This window comes from Strigops habroptila, chromosome 1 (genome assembly GCF_004027225.2).
Source record: "Strigops habroptila isolate Jane chromosome 1, bStrHab1.2.pri, whole genome shotgun sequence".
In the NCBI taxonomy this organism is placed as follows: domain Eukaryota; kingdom Metazoa; phylum Chordata; class Aves; order Psittaciformes; family Psittacidae; genus Strigops; species Strigops habroptila.
The window spans coordinates 142,933,493-142,951,592 of record NC_044277.2 but is presented as its reverse complement, the minus strand read 5'-3'; the positions used below and the strand labels follow the sequence as shown (position 1 = coordinate 142,951,592).

The 18,100-nt window shown below is 44.8% G+C and overlaps 1 protein-coding gene across 1 annotated transcript in view; it reads right to left on the bottom strand.

Annotated features, from left to right (window-relative positions):
- Positions 1-18,100, bottom strand: part of TMC2 (transmembrane channel like 2) — a 69,619-nt gene that overhangs the window by 28,997 nt on the left and 22,522 nt on the right. Inside the window, exons 2-5 of the mRNA XM_030485735.1 lie at positions 11,432-11,474; positions 4,250-4,297; positions 1,966-2,293; positions 1,102-1,251 (exon numbers count right to left, since the gene is read on the bottom strand). Coding sequence (XP_030341595.1) covers positions 1,102-1,251; positions 1,966-2,293; positions 4,250-4,297; positions 11,432-11,474 — 569 coding nt within the window. The remainder of the gene's footprint in view (positions 1-1,101; positions 1,252-1,965; positions 2,294-4,249; positions 4,298-11,431; positions 11,475-18,100) is intronic.

The window sequence follows — 18,100 nt, the reverse complement described above, 5'->3', positions numbered from 1 at the left end:
ATGAAAGGACGGAACTATGTTATCAAACAGGATCCTAGGCAGAATTTTAGCCAGGATCCTACACCAAAGGGAAAATCTATCAGAAATAATACTGCTTTGCTATTTTTTTTCTTTTTTTGTAGAACTTTGGACTTTCAGGGTCATAAGATTTTATTTGTAACGAGCTCAGGCTTGTAACATGCCCGCGAGATACAAAAGCTGCTTTAAATTGGTTTCCCTGTATAGATCTTTACCCAGATTTTTAGAAGTAATTGGAAGTGTTCAAGGCTTCTGATTTTAATGGAAGATGGAGCAGGTCTTGGCCTTTAGGGTGTAAAAGAGAGAAACAGAGACACGTGGTGGCAGCCAGCCTTCACAGCCCAGTCACTGCAGCTCTGGCAAACAGGGAGCAGAGGGGTATCACCACTCCCCGTGGGGCTGTGCATGCCTCCCAATGCTATTTTGAAAGCTCTCCTGGTCGAAAGGGGGTTTTAACCAATAGAGCTGGGATTTGAATCGTTGCCTCGACATGGGGATGGTTTGTGATGACCCTGTTGTCATGTGGGTTTTGATTTCCCTGGTCTGCCCTGCCCCACTGATCCCACTGGCCTGCACTAAGGGGTCTCTGCAGCTGCCCGAGCTGTTCCCACATTCAGCATGGGCTTGGTGGCAATATTATCTCAGCTCCATAAACCTTTGCAAATAATGCAGCATTTTTTCCAAGCAGCCCCATCTCAGGAGTGTGAAGTAACATGGCACTTTGCTGCTCTGATTTCTGCCTGACAATGGGCATGAATAAGCAAACCAGGGCACAGAGTCTGCTTTAACAAGTAGCCTGGCAGTAGTGAGTCATTTGGTTTTAAATACGAGGGTAGAATGACCTGGCCATGGGTATCAGTTGAACAGATTTGCCTGTTCTTTGGTTACAGAGGCTGAAAATCAAATTCCACATTATAACTCTGATCTGTGAAGCCCAGACAGGCTGGCCAGGCTCTGCCAGTTGCTTTGTCTGAGACTGGGGTGTTACAGGAGCAGCAGCAAATATGCAATATCTAGGAAAGGCAAAGTGCATCTGGCAATCAGCAAAGACCCCAGGGCTGTGGCTCCTGGTGTGAATGGTACCTGAGCACTGAGAGCTTCTTCACCATCCTCCAGGGCTTGTTCCTCATGGTGGAGATCAGCTTTTTCTTTTGCTCCACCTGCTCCATCAGCATGGCAAGCTCTTCCTCGGACGGTGACTCCTCATCAGATGAGTTGGAAGAAGCAGAAGTGCTGGCAGAGACACAAAGGCCACAGAATAGAAAACCTTGCAGGAGTTAGAGGGAAGCTCACTGGCCCCTGGGGATCCCGCTCTGAGGTGCTCACAGTGTCTCACTATCTCCTGGCTCTGTGTGATGCCAACCTGGCCCCTTCTTGCTCAGGGCAAGGCTGCTTCCAGTGAAGAAATGATTGCTCCCCAGCATAACTCACCCAACATTGTGTTTTGGATCACACTTCAGCTACAGAAGCATTGCCTAGGCTACAGTTGGCTCTGGAGAAATGCTTTTGACATGTTCAGAAGGAAGTAGGAGATATGGGGAGAAGCAGAGGGTTGAGACAAGCAAGATTTGGAAGAGGAAGAGCTTGAAAACATGAGAGATCCATTTTAACCTGAATGCTTCCACAGGCCAACCAAGAAAATGTGCCCAGATTTGAGTGGCTTAAGCTGTCCTGTCGAAGAGTGCTTTTCTAGCCCCAGCTATAGGTGCCGGGACTTCACTACGTGTATGGGTCTGATCCTGGCTGAGAAATAACAACAGAAGAGCTTGGAAACAGTTTGTTTGTGTGCCATTTTACACTACTCTTTTCCACTGTTGTACCTCTCTTGGGAGAGCAGTAACTTATTCACAGTCTATGGGTTTTGCAGTTCTGACCCATATGCCACTGGCATGTTGATACCGCTGCCCATTGGACACGAGGCACCATACCCAGGGATTGTTTAATTACCTGTTTTTCCTGTCTTTCTTCTGTTTGTTCTCCCCCTCTTTTCCTTTCTTGTTTGCTTTCTTTTCCTTGTTTTCTGACTCCTTTTGATCTTTGGTAGGAGCCTTTTTGCCTCTCTGCTGGCTTCGTTCCTCTCCTGCCTTTTTTCCACCACTGTTTTTCCTTTGGTAGTTCTTTGTCCTAGCAGCTTCGTTTTCTTGGCTACAATTGTCTTCCTCTTTACTTCTATCTTCTTCTTTGTCTTTCTCTTGCTTTTTCCTTTCAAGTCTGCTTGCTCTGCCAGTTTTCCTGAGGGGTTTTTTCTTGGGTGTCTTGTTCTTTACTTCATCTTCTGCAAAAGATAAAAAAGAAGTACATTGGGAAATCCCATGCTGGCAAAATGAGGATTCATCAGAAAAGCATGGGCAGCCACGTTTGCCTGATGCAAACCCTAGTGAAGCCAAGAAGCAGATGCTTGTTGGCCTCAGTGGGCTTTGCGTTATACCCCATCCAAGAACCATGTCCAACTCTTTGGTTATGGAGCTCCCATTTAAGACAGTATGGCTGATTTTAGCACATCAGTGACTTATATGTGGCCATAAGAAAACTGGAGATCAGTTACCAATGCAAAAGCCCATCCATCAGAGAGCACAGGCACATATCTTCCCAACCTGTAAACGCACCAGAGCAATGGAAACAGAAAGCACAGTTGCTTATACAGTATGAAGTTTGCTTGGTGCAATGTCCTTGAAAGACATTTACTTCTCAAGGCTGGGGATGGAGGTCTTCTTTTTATAGAGAGAAAAGGCATAGCTTAGGAAGGACCCAGTTTTGTTTCACTGAGCTTTGTTTTATATGGGAAGGTCTATATCCGGAGAAAATAAAACCCCAGATAGTCTCTGATGCACGTTCCATTCTTATTGGCATTGCAAGCTAAAACCCTCTTTTGTGCTGAAGTCAGAAGTGCTTCCAGTTTGAAGGATTGAAATGGAGCAAGATTTAATTGTGTGATATTATAGAAAGGGGAAAAACACATCCAAAAAAACCCCTTTTATCACCAAGTACATTTAAATAAATCATAAGTTTCCCACACTCTCTTGGCTTCTAATTTTCCAAAATTTCTGGCTGATGAAAATCAAGTGTTCAAACAAACAGCAAAAAAATTTATCATTTTGGCATTGGTTTATTTCCAGGGTAAGAGAAATCGTAATAGAAGAAGGATATCATGCAGGAGTGGGCTCCAGAGTGAAAACTGAGCAGTCTAAAAGGTGAACAAAACTAGAAGCAAAAAGAGTTTGAGCATTTGCATCTTTGTGAGAAGCTAGAAATTAATAACAAGCAAATAGTTTTGTTAGTAGGTGGTGGTTGTCACACTTGGCACTGGGAACGAGAAGGAGCTTTCAACTCATTCTCAGGAGCCATTAGGTAGGTTTCAGTTACTCTGTAATGGTCCATCTCAGCTGAATTTCAGTTAGTGATCTAGGTCAAAGGACCACCCCTCTTTGGGTAAATGTTCATTTTATGGAGCCAACTATCACAGTTTTCATTTGCAACCTGTCAAATACGAGCTTAAGTTTGGAATAATCATTGGTTACTTTTATTGCTTTGCTCGCAAGTATGGAAAAGGTGGGTATGATTTAAAAACAAAAAATCCAAGTCATTTGCTAATTATTTTCTCAAGTTTTATGGATTGTGCAGACACGGTTGTGAACCATTGTTGCAGTAGCATCTATATTCATATCACCTCTCCAGTGCTGTCACCTCTAAGCTATTTTTCTTTAGTTAGTGCTATAATCCTACCACTTAGCTATTTCTCTTTATTTACCGTACATACAGGGTTAAAGTTGGTTTTAATCCTGTCACTGGCTTTTCCTGATTTTCTTCACAACCATCACTCTGCCTTCCACCCATTTTAATTTTTGTCTTCTCGGGGCCATAATTAATCAAGATATCAGCATTAGTCTAAGCAAGCATTACAGGGGGGGCAAGCAGGACCTTGCTGTGATGCAAAGCACCCTGCATACGATGGTGCTTTATCGCGGTGCCTGGTTTACTAAGGATGACTGCCAAGGGACATGGGCTCTGACAGCCCTCTACTCTAGAGCGTGGATGAAAGGGGACAGACTGTTTAAGGATGATAGTTTACATATCACCATTGCAAGTCAAACCTCAAGGGGAAAACCTGGTTGCTTACTAGTAGCTGATGAAATGGTTCCTGTTGTAGAGCAAGTAACAAGCCACAGAGAAAAAGAAAAGGTGTCACCTCTTGTATTTCAAACAAGATCACATTTTTTAATCTCTACATTACCTTCACTCTCTGTGTCACTTTCCACTTGTCCATCAATCTCTATTCCAGCTGCAAGACAAAGAACAAAGAGTAATTGCATTCGTTACTGGGATTTACACACGTGATGCTTTACGCAGCTAGCCATTAAGTGCCAGCTGGAATTGGCAGAATGTCCCTTATTGATTAGACATTATACTCTTTTCCTACAGTGATGCTCTTCATATTTACTTTAGTTTGGCAGGTTGACAAAAGTTCCATGCATGGACAAACTGAAACTGCATTGAGAGACACAAAATGGTGTGCTCGGAAAGATTTGGCAGCATCAAAATGAAATAGTGATACCAACCATCTTCCATGATGACCTGTAAAGCACATTTCTTTTTCTTCCCCATGACAGCCTCCTGTCTTTTGCACAGACACCGTAGCTGCTATGCTGCACACCCCAATCATATGCAGGTTACTCTCTCTTCCAGTGCCCATGAGCTTGTCTCCTTGGCTTTGCAGACAGATGGGCACATCCAGATGTCAGTGGCTTCTTGCTTCCGAGCCATGTGGGCAGGAGAGGGAAGGAAGGGGTGGGAGAGGCAGGGAAGACCCGGGATCTGTCTCAGCCCACCCAAATGCTTTCTCTTCTTCTCCCTTCTCCCTGTGAAAAAAGTACCCATCGGCATTACGTTGCAGTTCATTATTTAAACATGAAGGAAAGCCCTTTGGTGGATGCATGGTGGTATCGTATGAAACACAGACACAAGTCACGTCTGGTTCTGACATAAGCATGTGGCTGGAGTCTTTGGGAGGATCAATTTTCTTAATGCCATATTCTTTACTGACCTATGTCAATCTGTGTAACCCTGTTAGTCATTCCCCTGCACCTTATTAAACCTCCTAGTTGGTGCCCCTCAGGGAATGGCTGTGGGTCACCTCCTGTCCTCCATGTATGTCTTTTGTAGGGGACTCATGAGCTAATAGATGCAGTAAGGAGTCAGGAGTCAGGACACCAGGATCTCTCTTTCCTTTGCTCCTCTATTCTGTGTGACCTTTGAATCCTCATTGCACTCGCTGGTAAAATAGGATAGGTTTTCCTTCTAGGTGCTCGGAGGCTTAATTAATTAATGTGAGACCCTCATGTGGAAGGTCCTTTAGTACCACAAAGTATTGTATTGCATGCTGCAGCTTGCAGCCTTCTGATGAGTCAACAATAGGTTTGTCTGAGCAATCTCTGGCGTAAAACCTGCAGCACTTGCTCCAGCTGTCGCTTCTTCAGAGAGCTGGTGCATCCCCAGAGCAGGGTTTCTTCTGCAGGCACGCGGGTTGTGCAGGAATGCTTTCCCAACAGGAAACTGACCCTCGTGCCTTCACCAAAATCTGCTGCAGACCCCCAGCTTGCACAGGCATCCCTTGGGGGACCTGGCATGGTCACAGTACACAAAGACTCTTATCCAAGTGCTGACAGGGAGAGTTTTAATTCCCCCCTTCCCTCCCAAAGAGATGAATATTGTGGAGATCAGCTTGAGGCTGCTGCCACCGGCGACTCTTGTGTATGATTCCTGCTCTGGGTCAGGGGCAGCACCCAAGGAAGTGCCAGCCTGAACAGGAGACTCTCTGGTGGTTTTTGCTCACTGAATTCTGGTCCAAAGGCACCTTTCAAGTATTTTAAGTCCAATCCCATGGATTTTTTGATCTGCCTTTGACTTGCCTGAGGTAAATACATAGCACATGGTATATACCCATACATTATTAACAACTCTAAACCTACACACTCATTGCACTGGGTGTTTTCACTGTGTGCTCCCCGCCAGCGAGTCTGACTGGGTCTGAAGACAGTGGCAGTGGTTTTTGAAGGTCTTCTCAGTGTTTCACCTGTAGCCCTATGTGTACATGTGGCAGGTTGAAAAGTTGTTCCAAATGTGATCACTAGGTCATCGCAATTACTGGAGGTTGCTGGAATGGATTTCCTTCAAGCTACTTCAGTTGCCTCAAGCCTCAGCCCCAAGCATCTCTTTCCCAAACAGACTTCATTTTCCTTGTTAAATGAAAGCCAGATTTCTGGAGAAGCATGTGGTAAGAGGCAAAGGGTTGTGGACGCCCATCACCCAGCCATAATACTGTGCTAGGTGCTGGCACTGCTTCTGCCTCATGGCATCCTTCTTCTCCATTAAATCATACTCAGATGCTTTTTGTATCCTCAAGGTATGCTCATGTGAGTGTCTCATTGCCAGGGGAGTGTCCTGCCTTCTACCCTGCCACATGGCCAGTAATTCACCCATCATCTGCACTGGAGCTGGGGCAGCTGCAGGCTCCAGACCTGCTTGTGCCACTTGGCATACCCAGAGGTACCAAGTACATGAAAAATGATGGGCACTGAGACTTCATTTTATTATCAAAATATACAGCCAGGTAATACTCCTGTCCTGCATGTCCTTTGATATTATAATCTGTCCATGGCGATGGTGTGATGCTACATGGCAGTCACAGAGGCCATGGGCACCCTTTGCCCCATGGGGGGATAAGATCACCCCGCACCGTAGGTGATAGCTGAGTGGTCCCCTGGGACCTATTCTATGGAACAGAGCAGGAATGGTAGCTGTTTTATACAGCACTCATGAGGCAACACATTGGTATGGCTGTTTAGTGGCTGAACATACTTGCAGGCAGCTCTGTATGGATGTTTCTTCCCTTCCCTGTGCCTACACTGTCCAGCATAGCAAGTTTGACCATGGCAAAGCCGTGCTCCTGCAGGCTGGGTGGCAGCATTTTACCCTTGCATAGGAAGGAAACATTATTTTTCACACTTCCTACTTCACTGGACTCCATCCCATGGAGGAGTTTGACAATTATTTCCTAATGAGGAAGGTTATTAAAACGGCTGCTCAAGCACTTAAACTTAAGAAGAAATTCCTACGTTACTTTTCAGACTCAGCCTATGGTCCAACAGACCCCTTTGAGTAAGGCTTGCTGCTCCTCTTCCTTTGCCTTAGAGCCTTAGAATACATAAACCCATCCCAGCTGATGCTGTCTTCCTCCCATGGAAGCAAAATTCTCCATGTGCAGCCACACAAGCATGAAGAGAAACCCTGAGGTCTTTGTCCCTCAGGGGACATGACCTTGGAGGGAGAGGCAAAGCCACTGTCACTTGGGAAGCAGACTAGGCCATGCCAGAGGGTGTGATGCAGAATATAGGCTGAGCAAAGGAAACTTCAGGAGTGGGGTTCAGTGCAACAAAGTGGTGTCACACCAGCTGAGACCAGGAAGAAGGGCAGCATGGTGAGGCCAAACCATGGACTTGCCAGCCTTGTTTGCCTTGGGTTTTGGTATGTGCTTAGAGATCTGCGATTTCCCCCCCTCCCCGAATCAGGCTGGTGGGATCTCGCTGTACTTCTGTGCTGGTTTTGCCTGTGTGATACTGTGCTTGCAGTTCATGGCCACTGAATAGTGCTGGTCAAAAAAAGAATGCTTAAAGAATAAAATATATAGTTGTTCGTGTTCACATTGAATTATTCATGGGGAAAAAATGTAAGGTGGGACATTCTACAAAATGCTGTATTTGAAATAAGGAAAACGTACTTCATTTCACGTCCTTTTGACACTCGTCTTTCTTGGGTGGTAGAAGGTGCTTCATTAAAAGAAACACATACAGAAACTTTGCAACAAGCTCCAAGCATGGCAGGCCTCGAGAGCAAGGAGACATCTCGTGCACTGTGAGTGAGGTCACACAAATGAGGTCTCACAAATGAGGACTTTCTGCGTCCGTGTGTGCGCATCAAACAGATGACAGATCCCGAAATAGCTCCGGGTAGGGCTGACCTGAGCCTGCATAGCTGTACAATGGGGAGATGCTGCCATTCCTCAGCACCAAGCATGCTGCTGTCCTCAGCTTACGAGCCTGATTTTCCTAAGAGGATAAAGTGTCTTGCGGGGTTTATGATTTCTTAGGATTATGGATAGGGGGGAATTAATGGATTAATCTTTTACCTCTGAGTTATTCCACACAAGGTATGAATAAGTAATGCACAGCCACAAACCCAGCTATTACTTATGTAAATGTCAGACTTCATACACAGAGTGTGAGCCATTTCTGGAGTTGTAGCACTAATTTTTCCATCCTATACAATTTAGCTTGTTTCTCCTCATTGTGGTGACTAGCACTATATAATTGGACAGGTTTGAGTTTTAACATACAAAGACATCGGATGTCTTATCCACCTCCAAGTGTTAAATACAAAGCAGTTGTGTTATGGGGAGAGGGTAACTGAATCCTGCGAGGATATACAACATGCTTCTAAATGCTTAATGAGCTAGTGTTTCTCCCTTTCTTGCTTTCTGATTAACATAGGGCTTTAGCTAATTAATCCATGGATTACATTTATTCAAGATTTATCTCGTCTAGAATTAATCGTTACTCAAGGAGACTTTTGAGTAATAACAGTAACACCTGACCTGTGTGTGGATATTTTGGTGAGGGCTTAAAACTTGCAACTAGAGCCAACTTCAATGCTGTATCTGAGACAGACATTTAAAAGTCAGAGATCACTTCCCAACACTGACTGCTAAAGAAAACTCATTTTTACCAACAAAACCCCAACACAGTCATGCTTTCTAGGGCCTCTCAGGCATGTTTTGTAAAGCTGGCTCCAGCTCAGCTCTGATCCAGCCTAGCTTTTGGCCACAGCCTAGGGTTAACTTTAAAACAAATAAATAAATCTGACTAAACCATGGAAATCCAGCATGGGCTACATGTTACCCTGGGCAGAGATGAATACAGAGGTCATCCTTGCCCTCATGTAGTCTCTGCAATGCTGTAGGGTTTCTCTGTACTTTGGTCCAAGGGTCTGGAGCGTCCTCTGCCAGGGCAGCATGGGAAGGCTCAGAAAGCAAGGACTCGTCAGCAGTCTTCACTGCAAACATATGGGAAGACAGTTTCATTCATGTCTCTTTTCTTTCATGTCTTTCATGTCTTTCATGTCTTTCATTCATGTATTTTCTTTCTGGAAAAGACATTTCTCAGCTTTTTGCAGTCTCTGAAAAGAATCTTCTGGCTCCCAAACAGAACAGTGGGTCTGGACTACAGTTGGAGGCAGTAAACCAGTGCCAAATACATGCCCTGTGTTGTTCCTGCAGCGTGGACATTAGTTACTTGTAAGGACAATGCAGTCCCACTGGAAGAAACTGCACAAGATTAATCTTGTGTGTTCGGGATGCTGAACTCAGTGCCTTGCCAATGGAAATAACCTTTATCTGAATAATCCCAACCCAAGGTGGGGAGCAGGAGGTCCTCAGAGGCAGAGACATTGCTTTCCTATTACATTCCCACTGTTATTTCTCAGTGTTCTGTCTTTGGCTTTGACTCACCTCATGCCTCAAGGCACAGCAGGGAGAGCAACAAGCTCCATACATGCTGTTAGCCTGTGTTTGAGCTGGAGAACAATTACTGCCAGAGGGCTGTTAATTCAGGTGGCCTGTCAAGAGGAATTACTACAAAACAAGGGAAGGATGTGCACTGGCAGGTCCTGGAGATGTGCCAGCTCAGAGAGGTACCTCTGAGCATCAGATCAGCCATAGGACACAGCTTCTCAGTCTTCCACTGCTTCTTATTGTGTAGAAGCCAGTATTAATTCATTTTGTTTTAAATGTGCTTATACTGCCCAGCTGGGTGAGAATAAAGCACCCCTTTAGTAGCAGCGTTGTGGGAAACACTGCAGTTATGAAGACCCCAGCCTAGGACAAAACACAAGCCAGTGGCTGCCAGCTCACTGCCATCTTCACTGACTCCACATCTCAGTCTAAGCACATGCTTGGTGTCATCCTGGATCCATGTGAACCTGTCCGTGCTCTCCAAACCCAGCGTATAAGTGCTTGTTTGGCAGTGGTGCTGGTCAGATGCTGTGTGTTGCTCCTGTATCATCCCTTGTTGGGGGCAGGCTTTGTGGGCAGGAGGCTCTTGTTCATCCAGAAAAGTTACACCAGCCATGGGTTTGTGCCAAATAACCCTAAAGCTTCAGCTAGCTCATGGACTCAGTGGTGCACAGGACTTTGAGGGGCCTCCCCATAAAGCACTTGCGGTGTCAGAAGGTCCCTGTCTGTGACAGAAGCAAAGAGGTGAGAGGGTGGCTGGAAGTCAGAACTAGGATCTCCATGTAAAATTATCTCAAGGCCACATATATAGTTGATTCACACTGGAAAAAACCCAAACCAACATGCTCTTGTGCCCTTGTTAGACATGTAAAGTTGTATTCATGAAACACTTTGAATGATTATTTTTTTCTTATATTTTTCTGGTAAGTTTTAGTAAAGAATAAAATGCAGCACAAAGCCAGATCATTGTGGTGCACAGAACCCACACAGCATGAGAGCAAGCTAAGACAGAAGCAATTTGTTTGGGGAAGAGAAATGCAATGATTTGGTATCTTAAGGGATTCTGCCAGTGCATTTATATCATGCCACAGTAACCTGCTTCCTCCTTTGCCTTAGCATCATTTAGTCCCTGTGATGAAGAGATACGAATCACAAGTCACACTCCTCTTCTGCTCCTAAGAGAGCAGCACTGCTTGTGTGTAATATGCTCCTAGCGTACTCCCAGCTAGTTGAGATCTGGCCCAGGTCAGGAGTGATGTGCAATCAAAATGTCATTCCAGTATCTGAAGAATATTGAATGTATCTGAAGGATATTGAAATGTCTTCTAGTATCTGAAGGGGGCTACAAGGATGCTGGAGAGGGACTCTTCATCAGGGACTGCAGCGATAGGACAAGGGGTGATGGGTTCAAACTGAAACAGGGGAAGTTCAGGTTAGATCTAAGGCAGAAGTTCTTCCCTGTGAGGGTGCTGAGGCGCTGGCACAGGGTGCCCAGAGAAGCTGTGGCTGCCCCATCCCTGGCAGTGTTCAAGGCCAGGTTGGACGAGGCTTGGAGCAACCTGCTCTAGTGTGAGGTGTCCCTGTCGGTCATTTGCCGAGGTGAGCAGCTCCATAGAGGAGCCTTCAACTCCGGAGCGAGGGCAAACCCCGCGTCCAGGAGCCTCAGTTCTGGGCGGCGAGAGCCTCCGACGGAGCCTCGAATCCCCGCCAGGCCTTGCCCCGGAGCCGCAGCTCCGCTGAGGCGAGCGGGGACTCACCGGGGGCGGCGCTAGGAGCGAGGCACCGCCCGAGCGGGAAAACCCGCCGCGGGGAGCGCGGGAACAGGGCCTGCGGGGCGTTCCAGTCACTTACCACGAGTATCCTCAGGGAAAGCCCCACACTGCGGAGAGCGCGGCTGGAAGGAAGCAAACTCGTTATTCCCCAGCAGGGTGAGGTGATGAGGCTTTCATCCCAGCTGAGCTTGGGAAGGGAGGCATCCTGTGCACGAGGGACGATGCTGCGGTCTGAGGTCAGTAATTCAACATAATAATATCAAATCAATCAATAGAAAAGTATTTAGATATGGAGATAAAGTTATCCGAGTGTGTACAGACCTATTTCAAGCAGCTAAGTGATTCAAATGGCTAAAGCCATGCTACGTAAATGCTTTATGTTAGGCATAGTTTCAGAAACTTGCTGAGTCTGGGTCTCCTATGGCAGCCAAGGCAAGAAATGGTTCCCTGTTGGTTTCTGGTGTAATTCTACTGATGTTGGAAGGATCTATTTTAGAGGCATTGGAGCCCCTTTCTCAGGGAAGGTTCTGAGCTGTCTCTTCAAGTTGTTTTAACCTGTTTTTACGATGTTTCTTTCCTTAAATATACTGCCAATGCACTTGAGTATCAAATCTCAAGGCAACAGGCCAGCATGTCTTGAGCAAATCTTGCTAGATTCTCATTCACAGCAAAGCACTCCAAAATTCAGTGTTGTTTTGTCTCATGAACAGATTAAATACCTAATAAGCCATTTAAAGTATTAAAGCAAAGGAAGAAAATTCCACAGCATGTTATGTGCTTTTCAAGTGTTAGTGATTTCCGTGCTTATTATTGAAAATGATTGTTTATTATTAAATAGTGACTGAGACATTTGTAATGGTAGATAAAGGCCTATCCTTTACCAGTCCAGAGTGTGTTGCAGATATAATTGGCTTAAGAAAAGTTACTGCTTTTATCTGGGCGTTCTCTAAAGTCACTGAGTATCTTCTGATGCATTTATTGCCTTTAGATGATTTTTAAGAGAGCTCCCTTTGTTTAGAGATGTAAGAAGAGGGTAATTTATTACTATTATTAACATTTGTGTGTACATGTATATGTGACCATACATATGTGTGTGTGTATACACATATGTATATATAAATCTTCTTTTGTTCCAATCACAGAGTCATTAAGTTCTGGTAGGGCTGGTGTTCTTCATGTCCAGCATTAAGTGTGTAATGTCAAACATGTCTCTGTGCCTCTTGTAGCATATGGCCAGGACGGAGCACATTTGTGTTTTTTCAAGCTTACAAATATTTCTGTTGAGTTCATTATCATGAGGATTCATTTTCTGAGATGCGTAAATCAGTGTTAATGCTAAAACTGAGCTGGTGTGGTCGAGGTTTTCAGTATCACAATGAAACCCCATTTTCTGTGAAACTTTAAACTGAAAATGGAATGCAGGTGTGTCCAAGGAGCCTTTTCCATCACCTTGGGCTGAGTTACCTGGGACAAACTGTGGTCTTCCAGCAGCTGAAGCAGGCTGGGGTTAGGCTGGCAAAACTGTTTCTGGCAAATACCTAAGAACAGTGATGTTCACTGGGAAGATTAGTCTTAATGTTATTGGTGAGCCCCCACTGTTAAACTTGACTTGTGTGATAGTGTTAACAAGGTGAATTTTAGCCTGATGTTTAGATTTTCTCAAGTACATAGGCACTGGCCAGGTTCTTTGGGTGCTGCTTTGATTGGAGACTTTTATTACAGGAACTTATTTGTTAACTAACTGTTGAGTAAGTTTGAGACCAGGTGAAGTACCTTGCCACCAAGGCCCAAAAGCAAAAGACAGAATGGTAGGTTACTTAAGGAAGGCAAAATACTGTTGATTAAAATATGAACCTTCTATGTGGAGTACAGAATGGATTGTGGGTTTTGTTGTTGCTTTTTCCTCTAACTGCATTAGCCTGTTCCTGGGATGATTTGTTAGCACGTGCTCATTTTCAGTGTTACTACACAGTCACACTTTTAGCTTAATAATGTGCTTTCTGGTTTGTACTTGCTTGCTATGACTGCAGGACTCTTGTCAAAACCAGTATTAACTTGCTTTACCCATTGAAGAGAGAGAAAGAGCAATCTATTTGTATTAAGACCTAAACAACCTGGTCTGAACTTGGCTTGGACCCCATTTTGAGCAAGGGGTTGGACTAGTGTCGTGGTTTGAGCCCAGCCGGTAACTCAGAACCACGCAGCCACTCGCTCGCTCCCCCTCTTCTTCCCACCCCCTGCTCCTGGAGGGATTGGGAGGAGAATGGAAAGAATGTAAATCCCACGGGTTGAGATAAGAGCAGTCCAGTAACTAAGGTATGATACAAAACCACTACTGCTACCACCAATGATAATAATGATGAGGGAAATAACAAGGGGAGAGGATACAATTGCTCACCACCCGCTGACCGATACCCAGCCCGACCCAAGCAGCGATCTGGGCCTTCTGGGTGACTCCCCCCAGTTTCTATCCTGGGCATGACGTGCTGTGGTATGGCATACCCCTTTGGCCAGTTTGGGTCAGGGGCCCTGTCTCTGCTTCCTCCCGGCTTCCTGTGCCCCTCCTCACTGGCAGAGCATGAGACTGAAAAGTCCGTGATGGGAGTAAACATTACTTAGAAACAACTGAAAACATCGCTGTGTTATCAGCTTTGTTCTCACACTAAAGCCCAAACACAGCACTGCACCAGCTACTAGGAAGGAGAAAAAGTAAGTTCCAGCTGAACCCAGGACAACCAGAGACGTCCTGAGGTGTCCCTTCAGCCTGAACGGTCTTATGATTACTGAAAAATATCATGCATTTGTGAGCTAGTGGGAACTGTTCTGTAAGGCAGGAAGGAGGGGCTGTTTAGACTATTTAATCCAGGCTGTATAACCTAAGCCTTTGCTTTGGGCTGGAGTTCTGAATCCCTCCTTTTCTTTGCAAAAAGGATTTTAACGTTCTCTCTATGTGACAGAAGTGCTGATTGTGCCTGCTGTTTCCAATCTGAATGCTACCCCTGGCTCCCCAAGCACCAGACTGTTTGTTTTCTTTGGCTTTATGGTATTTTAAAGAGCTTTCTCTAAACTTCATGCCTTTATGAATACAAAAATGATTTGAAAGGCTTTCCTCTTGACCTGCTAAACACAGAGTCCCTCTGGGGTTTGTCTGAGACTCACGGTTTATCTTGTTAAGTTATGCTATAATAGTTACCACTGTATGCTGTTTTAAGTTACCAGAACACTGCTGCTCATCTGTTTTGTATTTCTATAGGGTAATATAAGCAGATTGTGCCTCTGGAGAAATCTAGCTTTATTCTTGTTTTGCTACAGGGAAACTGAGTCTGAAGGGTGTTAAACTATGAGCTCAACAAAGTCAATGAAGGGCTTCAGCTTTGGTCTTCTCGTTCCCAGATTTGTGCTTTACCCACGTTTATTCTCAGTTCTAACCTCCCATCTTTGTTTCATGAACCTGTCTTTCCCTTAAGATTTGCATGCTGTGGCATGCCTCAGACTATCAGCAGCATGTTGCCTTTACATAGCGTTTCAGCAGGTACATTAGCTGCTCCTTTTGATGCCACGGGTTGAATGAGAACGTGTTCCTCCTGCTAGAGGTTTCTAAGCAGGACTGAATTCCTTCTTTTGTTAAATTGCCATTTCTTAACCCAGAAATTCCGAACACCGCTATTAAGACATTTCCCTGCTGAATAGGCCAGGCTGAGAATGCAAACTTCTTTTGGAAACACCATAGTAGGAGTCTTTGAGCATGACAGAGAGGTATCTGTAGAAGCAATTGAGAGCATCATCTCTTGCCAAGGTCAGGAGGGACACTGTCTGTTCCTACCTCTGTTCTCAACACCTTTTTGGGGACCAGCATCTTCAGCAGCAACAGTGCTGACCCAAAGTAGATATTTTGATTGAGTGAGCTAAAAAAGCAAGTGCCTCAGGCATGTTGTAGCTCTGGGTAAATCCTGGGTGGATCGAGTGCAGGAGGAGATGATGACTAGCTGATGGATCCCTTGTTGTCTTTGGGCAGATGAGGTGTCTGAAGATGTCTGCAGCTCAAACAGTGACCCAGGAGGGCGAACTGCCTCCTTCTCGACCGAGGTTGGCTCTTGAAAGGGGACCCTTGGGGAGGTGTCTGGCAGTTTAAGCACAGACCTGAGCCTGCCCCTGCTGTGGGACTTGCCCATGGACTGTGCAAGCCCTTGTGCCCCTGTGGTCTGAGCTTTACAGCCCCAGCCAGCAGCCAAAACCAGAGAGGGTCCAAAGCTCCTCCACAAGCAGCTGAGGAGATAGGCAGGGGCCTAGAATTTCAGGCAGCATTGAAGGGAAACACACCTCCAGATTTTAGTATTAAATCCCTTTATCATCGTAAGGAATGTAATAATCATTACACAAAGATATCCACTAATCACACAAAAACCCCTAATTCTATGTGCTTATTTGAGCCAAATTATTCTGCTATAATGAACATGATATTGACAAACACATGGATCTGAGAAATGTTTATCATAGATTCTTTAATATTTGCCACTGCTGGCACTGCACCATTCCAGTGGGCTTTCACTTCTGACCCCTGCCTCCCTCCGATGCTGCAAATCATTGTTGTCTCAAGAATTTATATACAACTTCTTGACATCACTGTCAAGTAAAAGGAGGATTCCTGCTGCTTCTCAATGCCTATAGCATTGAGCTGTATGACTGCACTCACGGATAACAACAAAGTGGTAATTTACTGGGGATGAAATGTTGCTACTATAGAAGAAATATAAATTATAAAAATTAGATTGCTCTGTCAAGAAATCCTGAGATTAAAGCACTTATTTGAATATATATATGCAGACCTAATGGGTGCAAGGCTATAAATGCAGAGGAGAAGGAATGATCACAGCAGTAGATTTGTGTAGTTATCAATCTGTAAAAATCAAGCAGGCAAGGCATTTTTAAAGGAAAAAGCAGGATGTCATTAACAGGAGAGTAAGTTTTCAGAGAAGGTAAATGGAAGATAAATGGTGTTACTTACCAGCTAAAAGAAAGATGCTTACACTCTAAACTTCAAACTCCTCTGAAGTTGCTTGGACAGATTTACACCATTTAAAAGCATCTCTGGCTGTCAGAAGGGCCCTCCTTACAGATAAAGTCCATCCTCTTCTTCACAGAGCAGGTTTCATTGCTAGGTTCATCACCAGCAGCAGCTGCCAGGATGGAGTTCAGGCTGCTCCACTCCCTTGAGTTTCTTACTAGCCTGACTCAGTTAGATCCATTTTTAATGCTGCTTCTTGCAATTCTGAGGAACACAAGCAAAGGCATCTGCTTTAAAGAACATTAAACAAACCCTTCTCTTTGGTTTTGTTTGTGCATGGTTTTAGCAGAATGATTTCCCAAACAGAAATTGGAAGAACAAAAACCCATGTGCTGACTAACACAACCCAAAGTTTTAATGCATGTAAGACTGAAGCAGAAAAAGGCCATTATATGTTAAAGCATGAGACAAATGAGTCAAATAACTGCCCCCTCACAAGCAGACAATGGCACTTTTCCATCACAAGCAACTCTACCAGTAACAAATGACAAGTTTTCAATCCCCATGCCAAAAAGGAATGTGTGCCACAAAAGCCCGTGTATCACATCACTGTACTGGAGTGCAGGCAACAATATGCTGGGGCACCTCTTGGCTTTTCAGTGTCCTTTGAAGGAAATAAGCGTATTATGAAGTATTGTGTTCTGTTAATTTGCTCTCAAAAATGTATTCTGTTAGAGTGAAAGCAATCAGTAAGAGCAGCCACAGGAAATTACAGCATCACAAGGAGCACCGTGGTTACCTTCAGAGTGAGCACGAAGCACTCAGTAAAGCATGAACATCAATAGGGACATGTACAATAGTAGGAATGTGAGGATATCTTGGGAGCTGGCCAGAAAGCTCTTGGCATTTTAAATTCTGGATTTCCTAGTGGTGGGACATGTTGTCCTTTTATCTGCATTTATTTATTCCAAAGCAAATTCTGGTACACGTACAGCCAACTCACTGTGATGTGAAATGCTTTGGAAATTCTTCTCAAGACTCACAGAAATGCATAAAAGAGAAGTTATTCTTATGAGTTCTGGAAAATTCCTTTCTCTGTGTATATATATATTTTTGTGTGTGTGTGTAAAAATACCTTTTTCTCATGCGTGTGAAAATAATGTGATTCATATGTATGTATGAGGACCTAAGTCACAGAATCCCAGACTGGTTTGGGTTGGAAAGGACCTTAAGATCATCCAGTTCCAACCCCCTGCCATGGGCAGGGACACCTCACACTAGAGCAGGTTGCTCCAAGCCCCTGTGTCCAACCTGGCCTTGAACACTGCCAGGGATGGGGCAGCCACAGCTTCTCTGGGCACCCTGTGCCAGCGCCTCAGCACCCTCACAGGGAAGAACTTCTGCCTTAGATCTAACCTGAACTTGCCCTGTTTGCGTTTGAACCCATCACCTCTTGTCCTATCGCTACAGTCCCTGATGAAGAGATGCCTAAATGATGCCTAAAAGGTTCAAAGAGTGTAAGTGGGCTTGCTGGCTGAACAGCAGAAACCCATTATTATTCCTATTCAGGGTTGGAAACCTGGTCGTACATGTACCCACAGATATCCACACTGCCTTTCTTTGTTCCTTCTGTGTTTCCCCAGACAACTGTACGTTAGAAATGCTGGCCAGAGCTGGGTTGAACTCAGTTCTGGTTTGAGTGTAGAATAACATTGGTGTTTTTAAGAGGTATCATTAATAAAT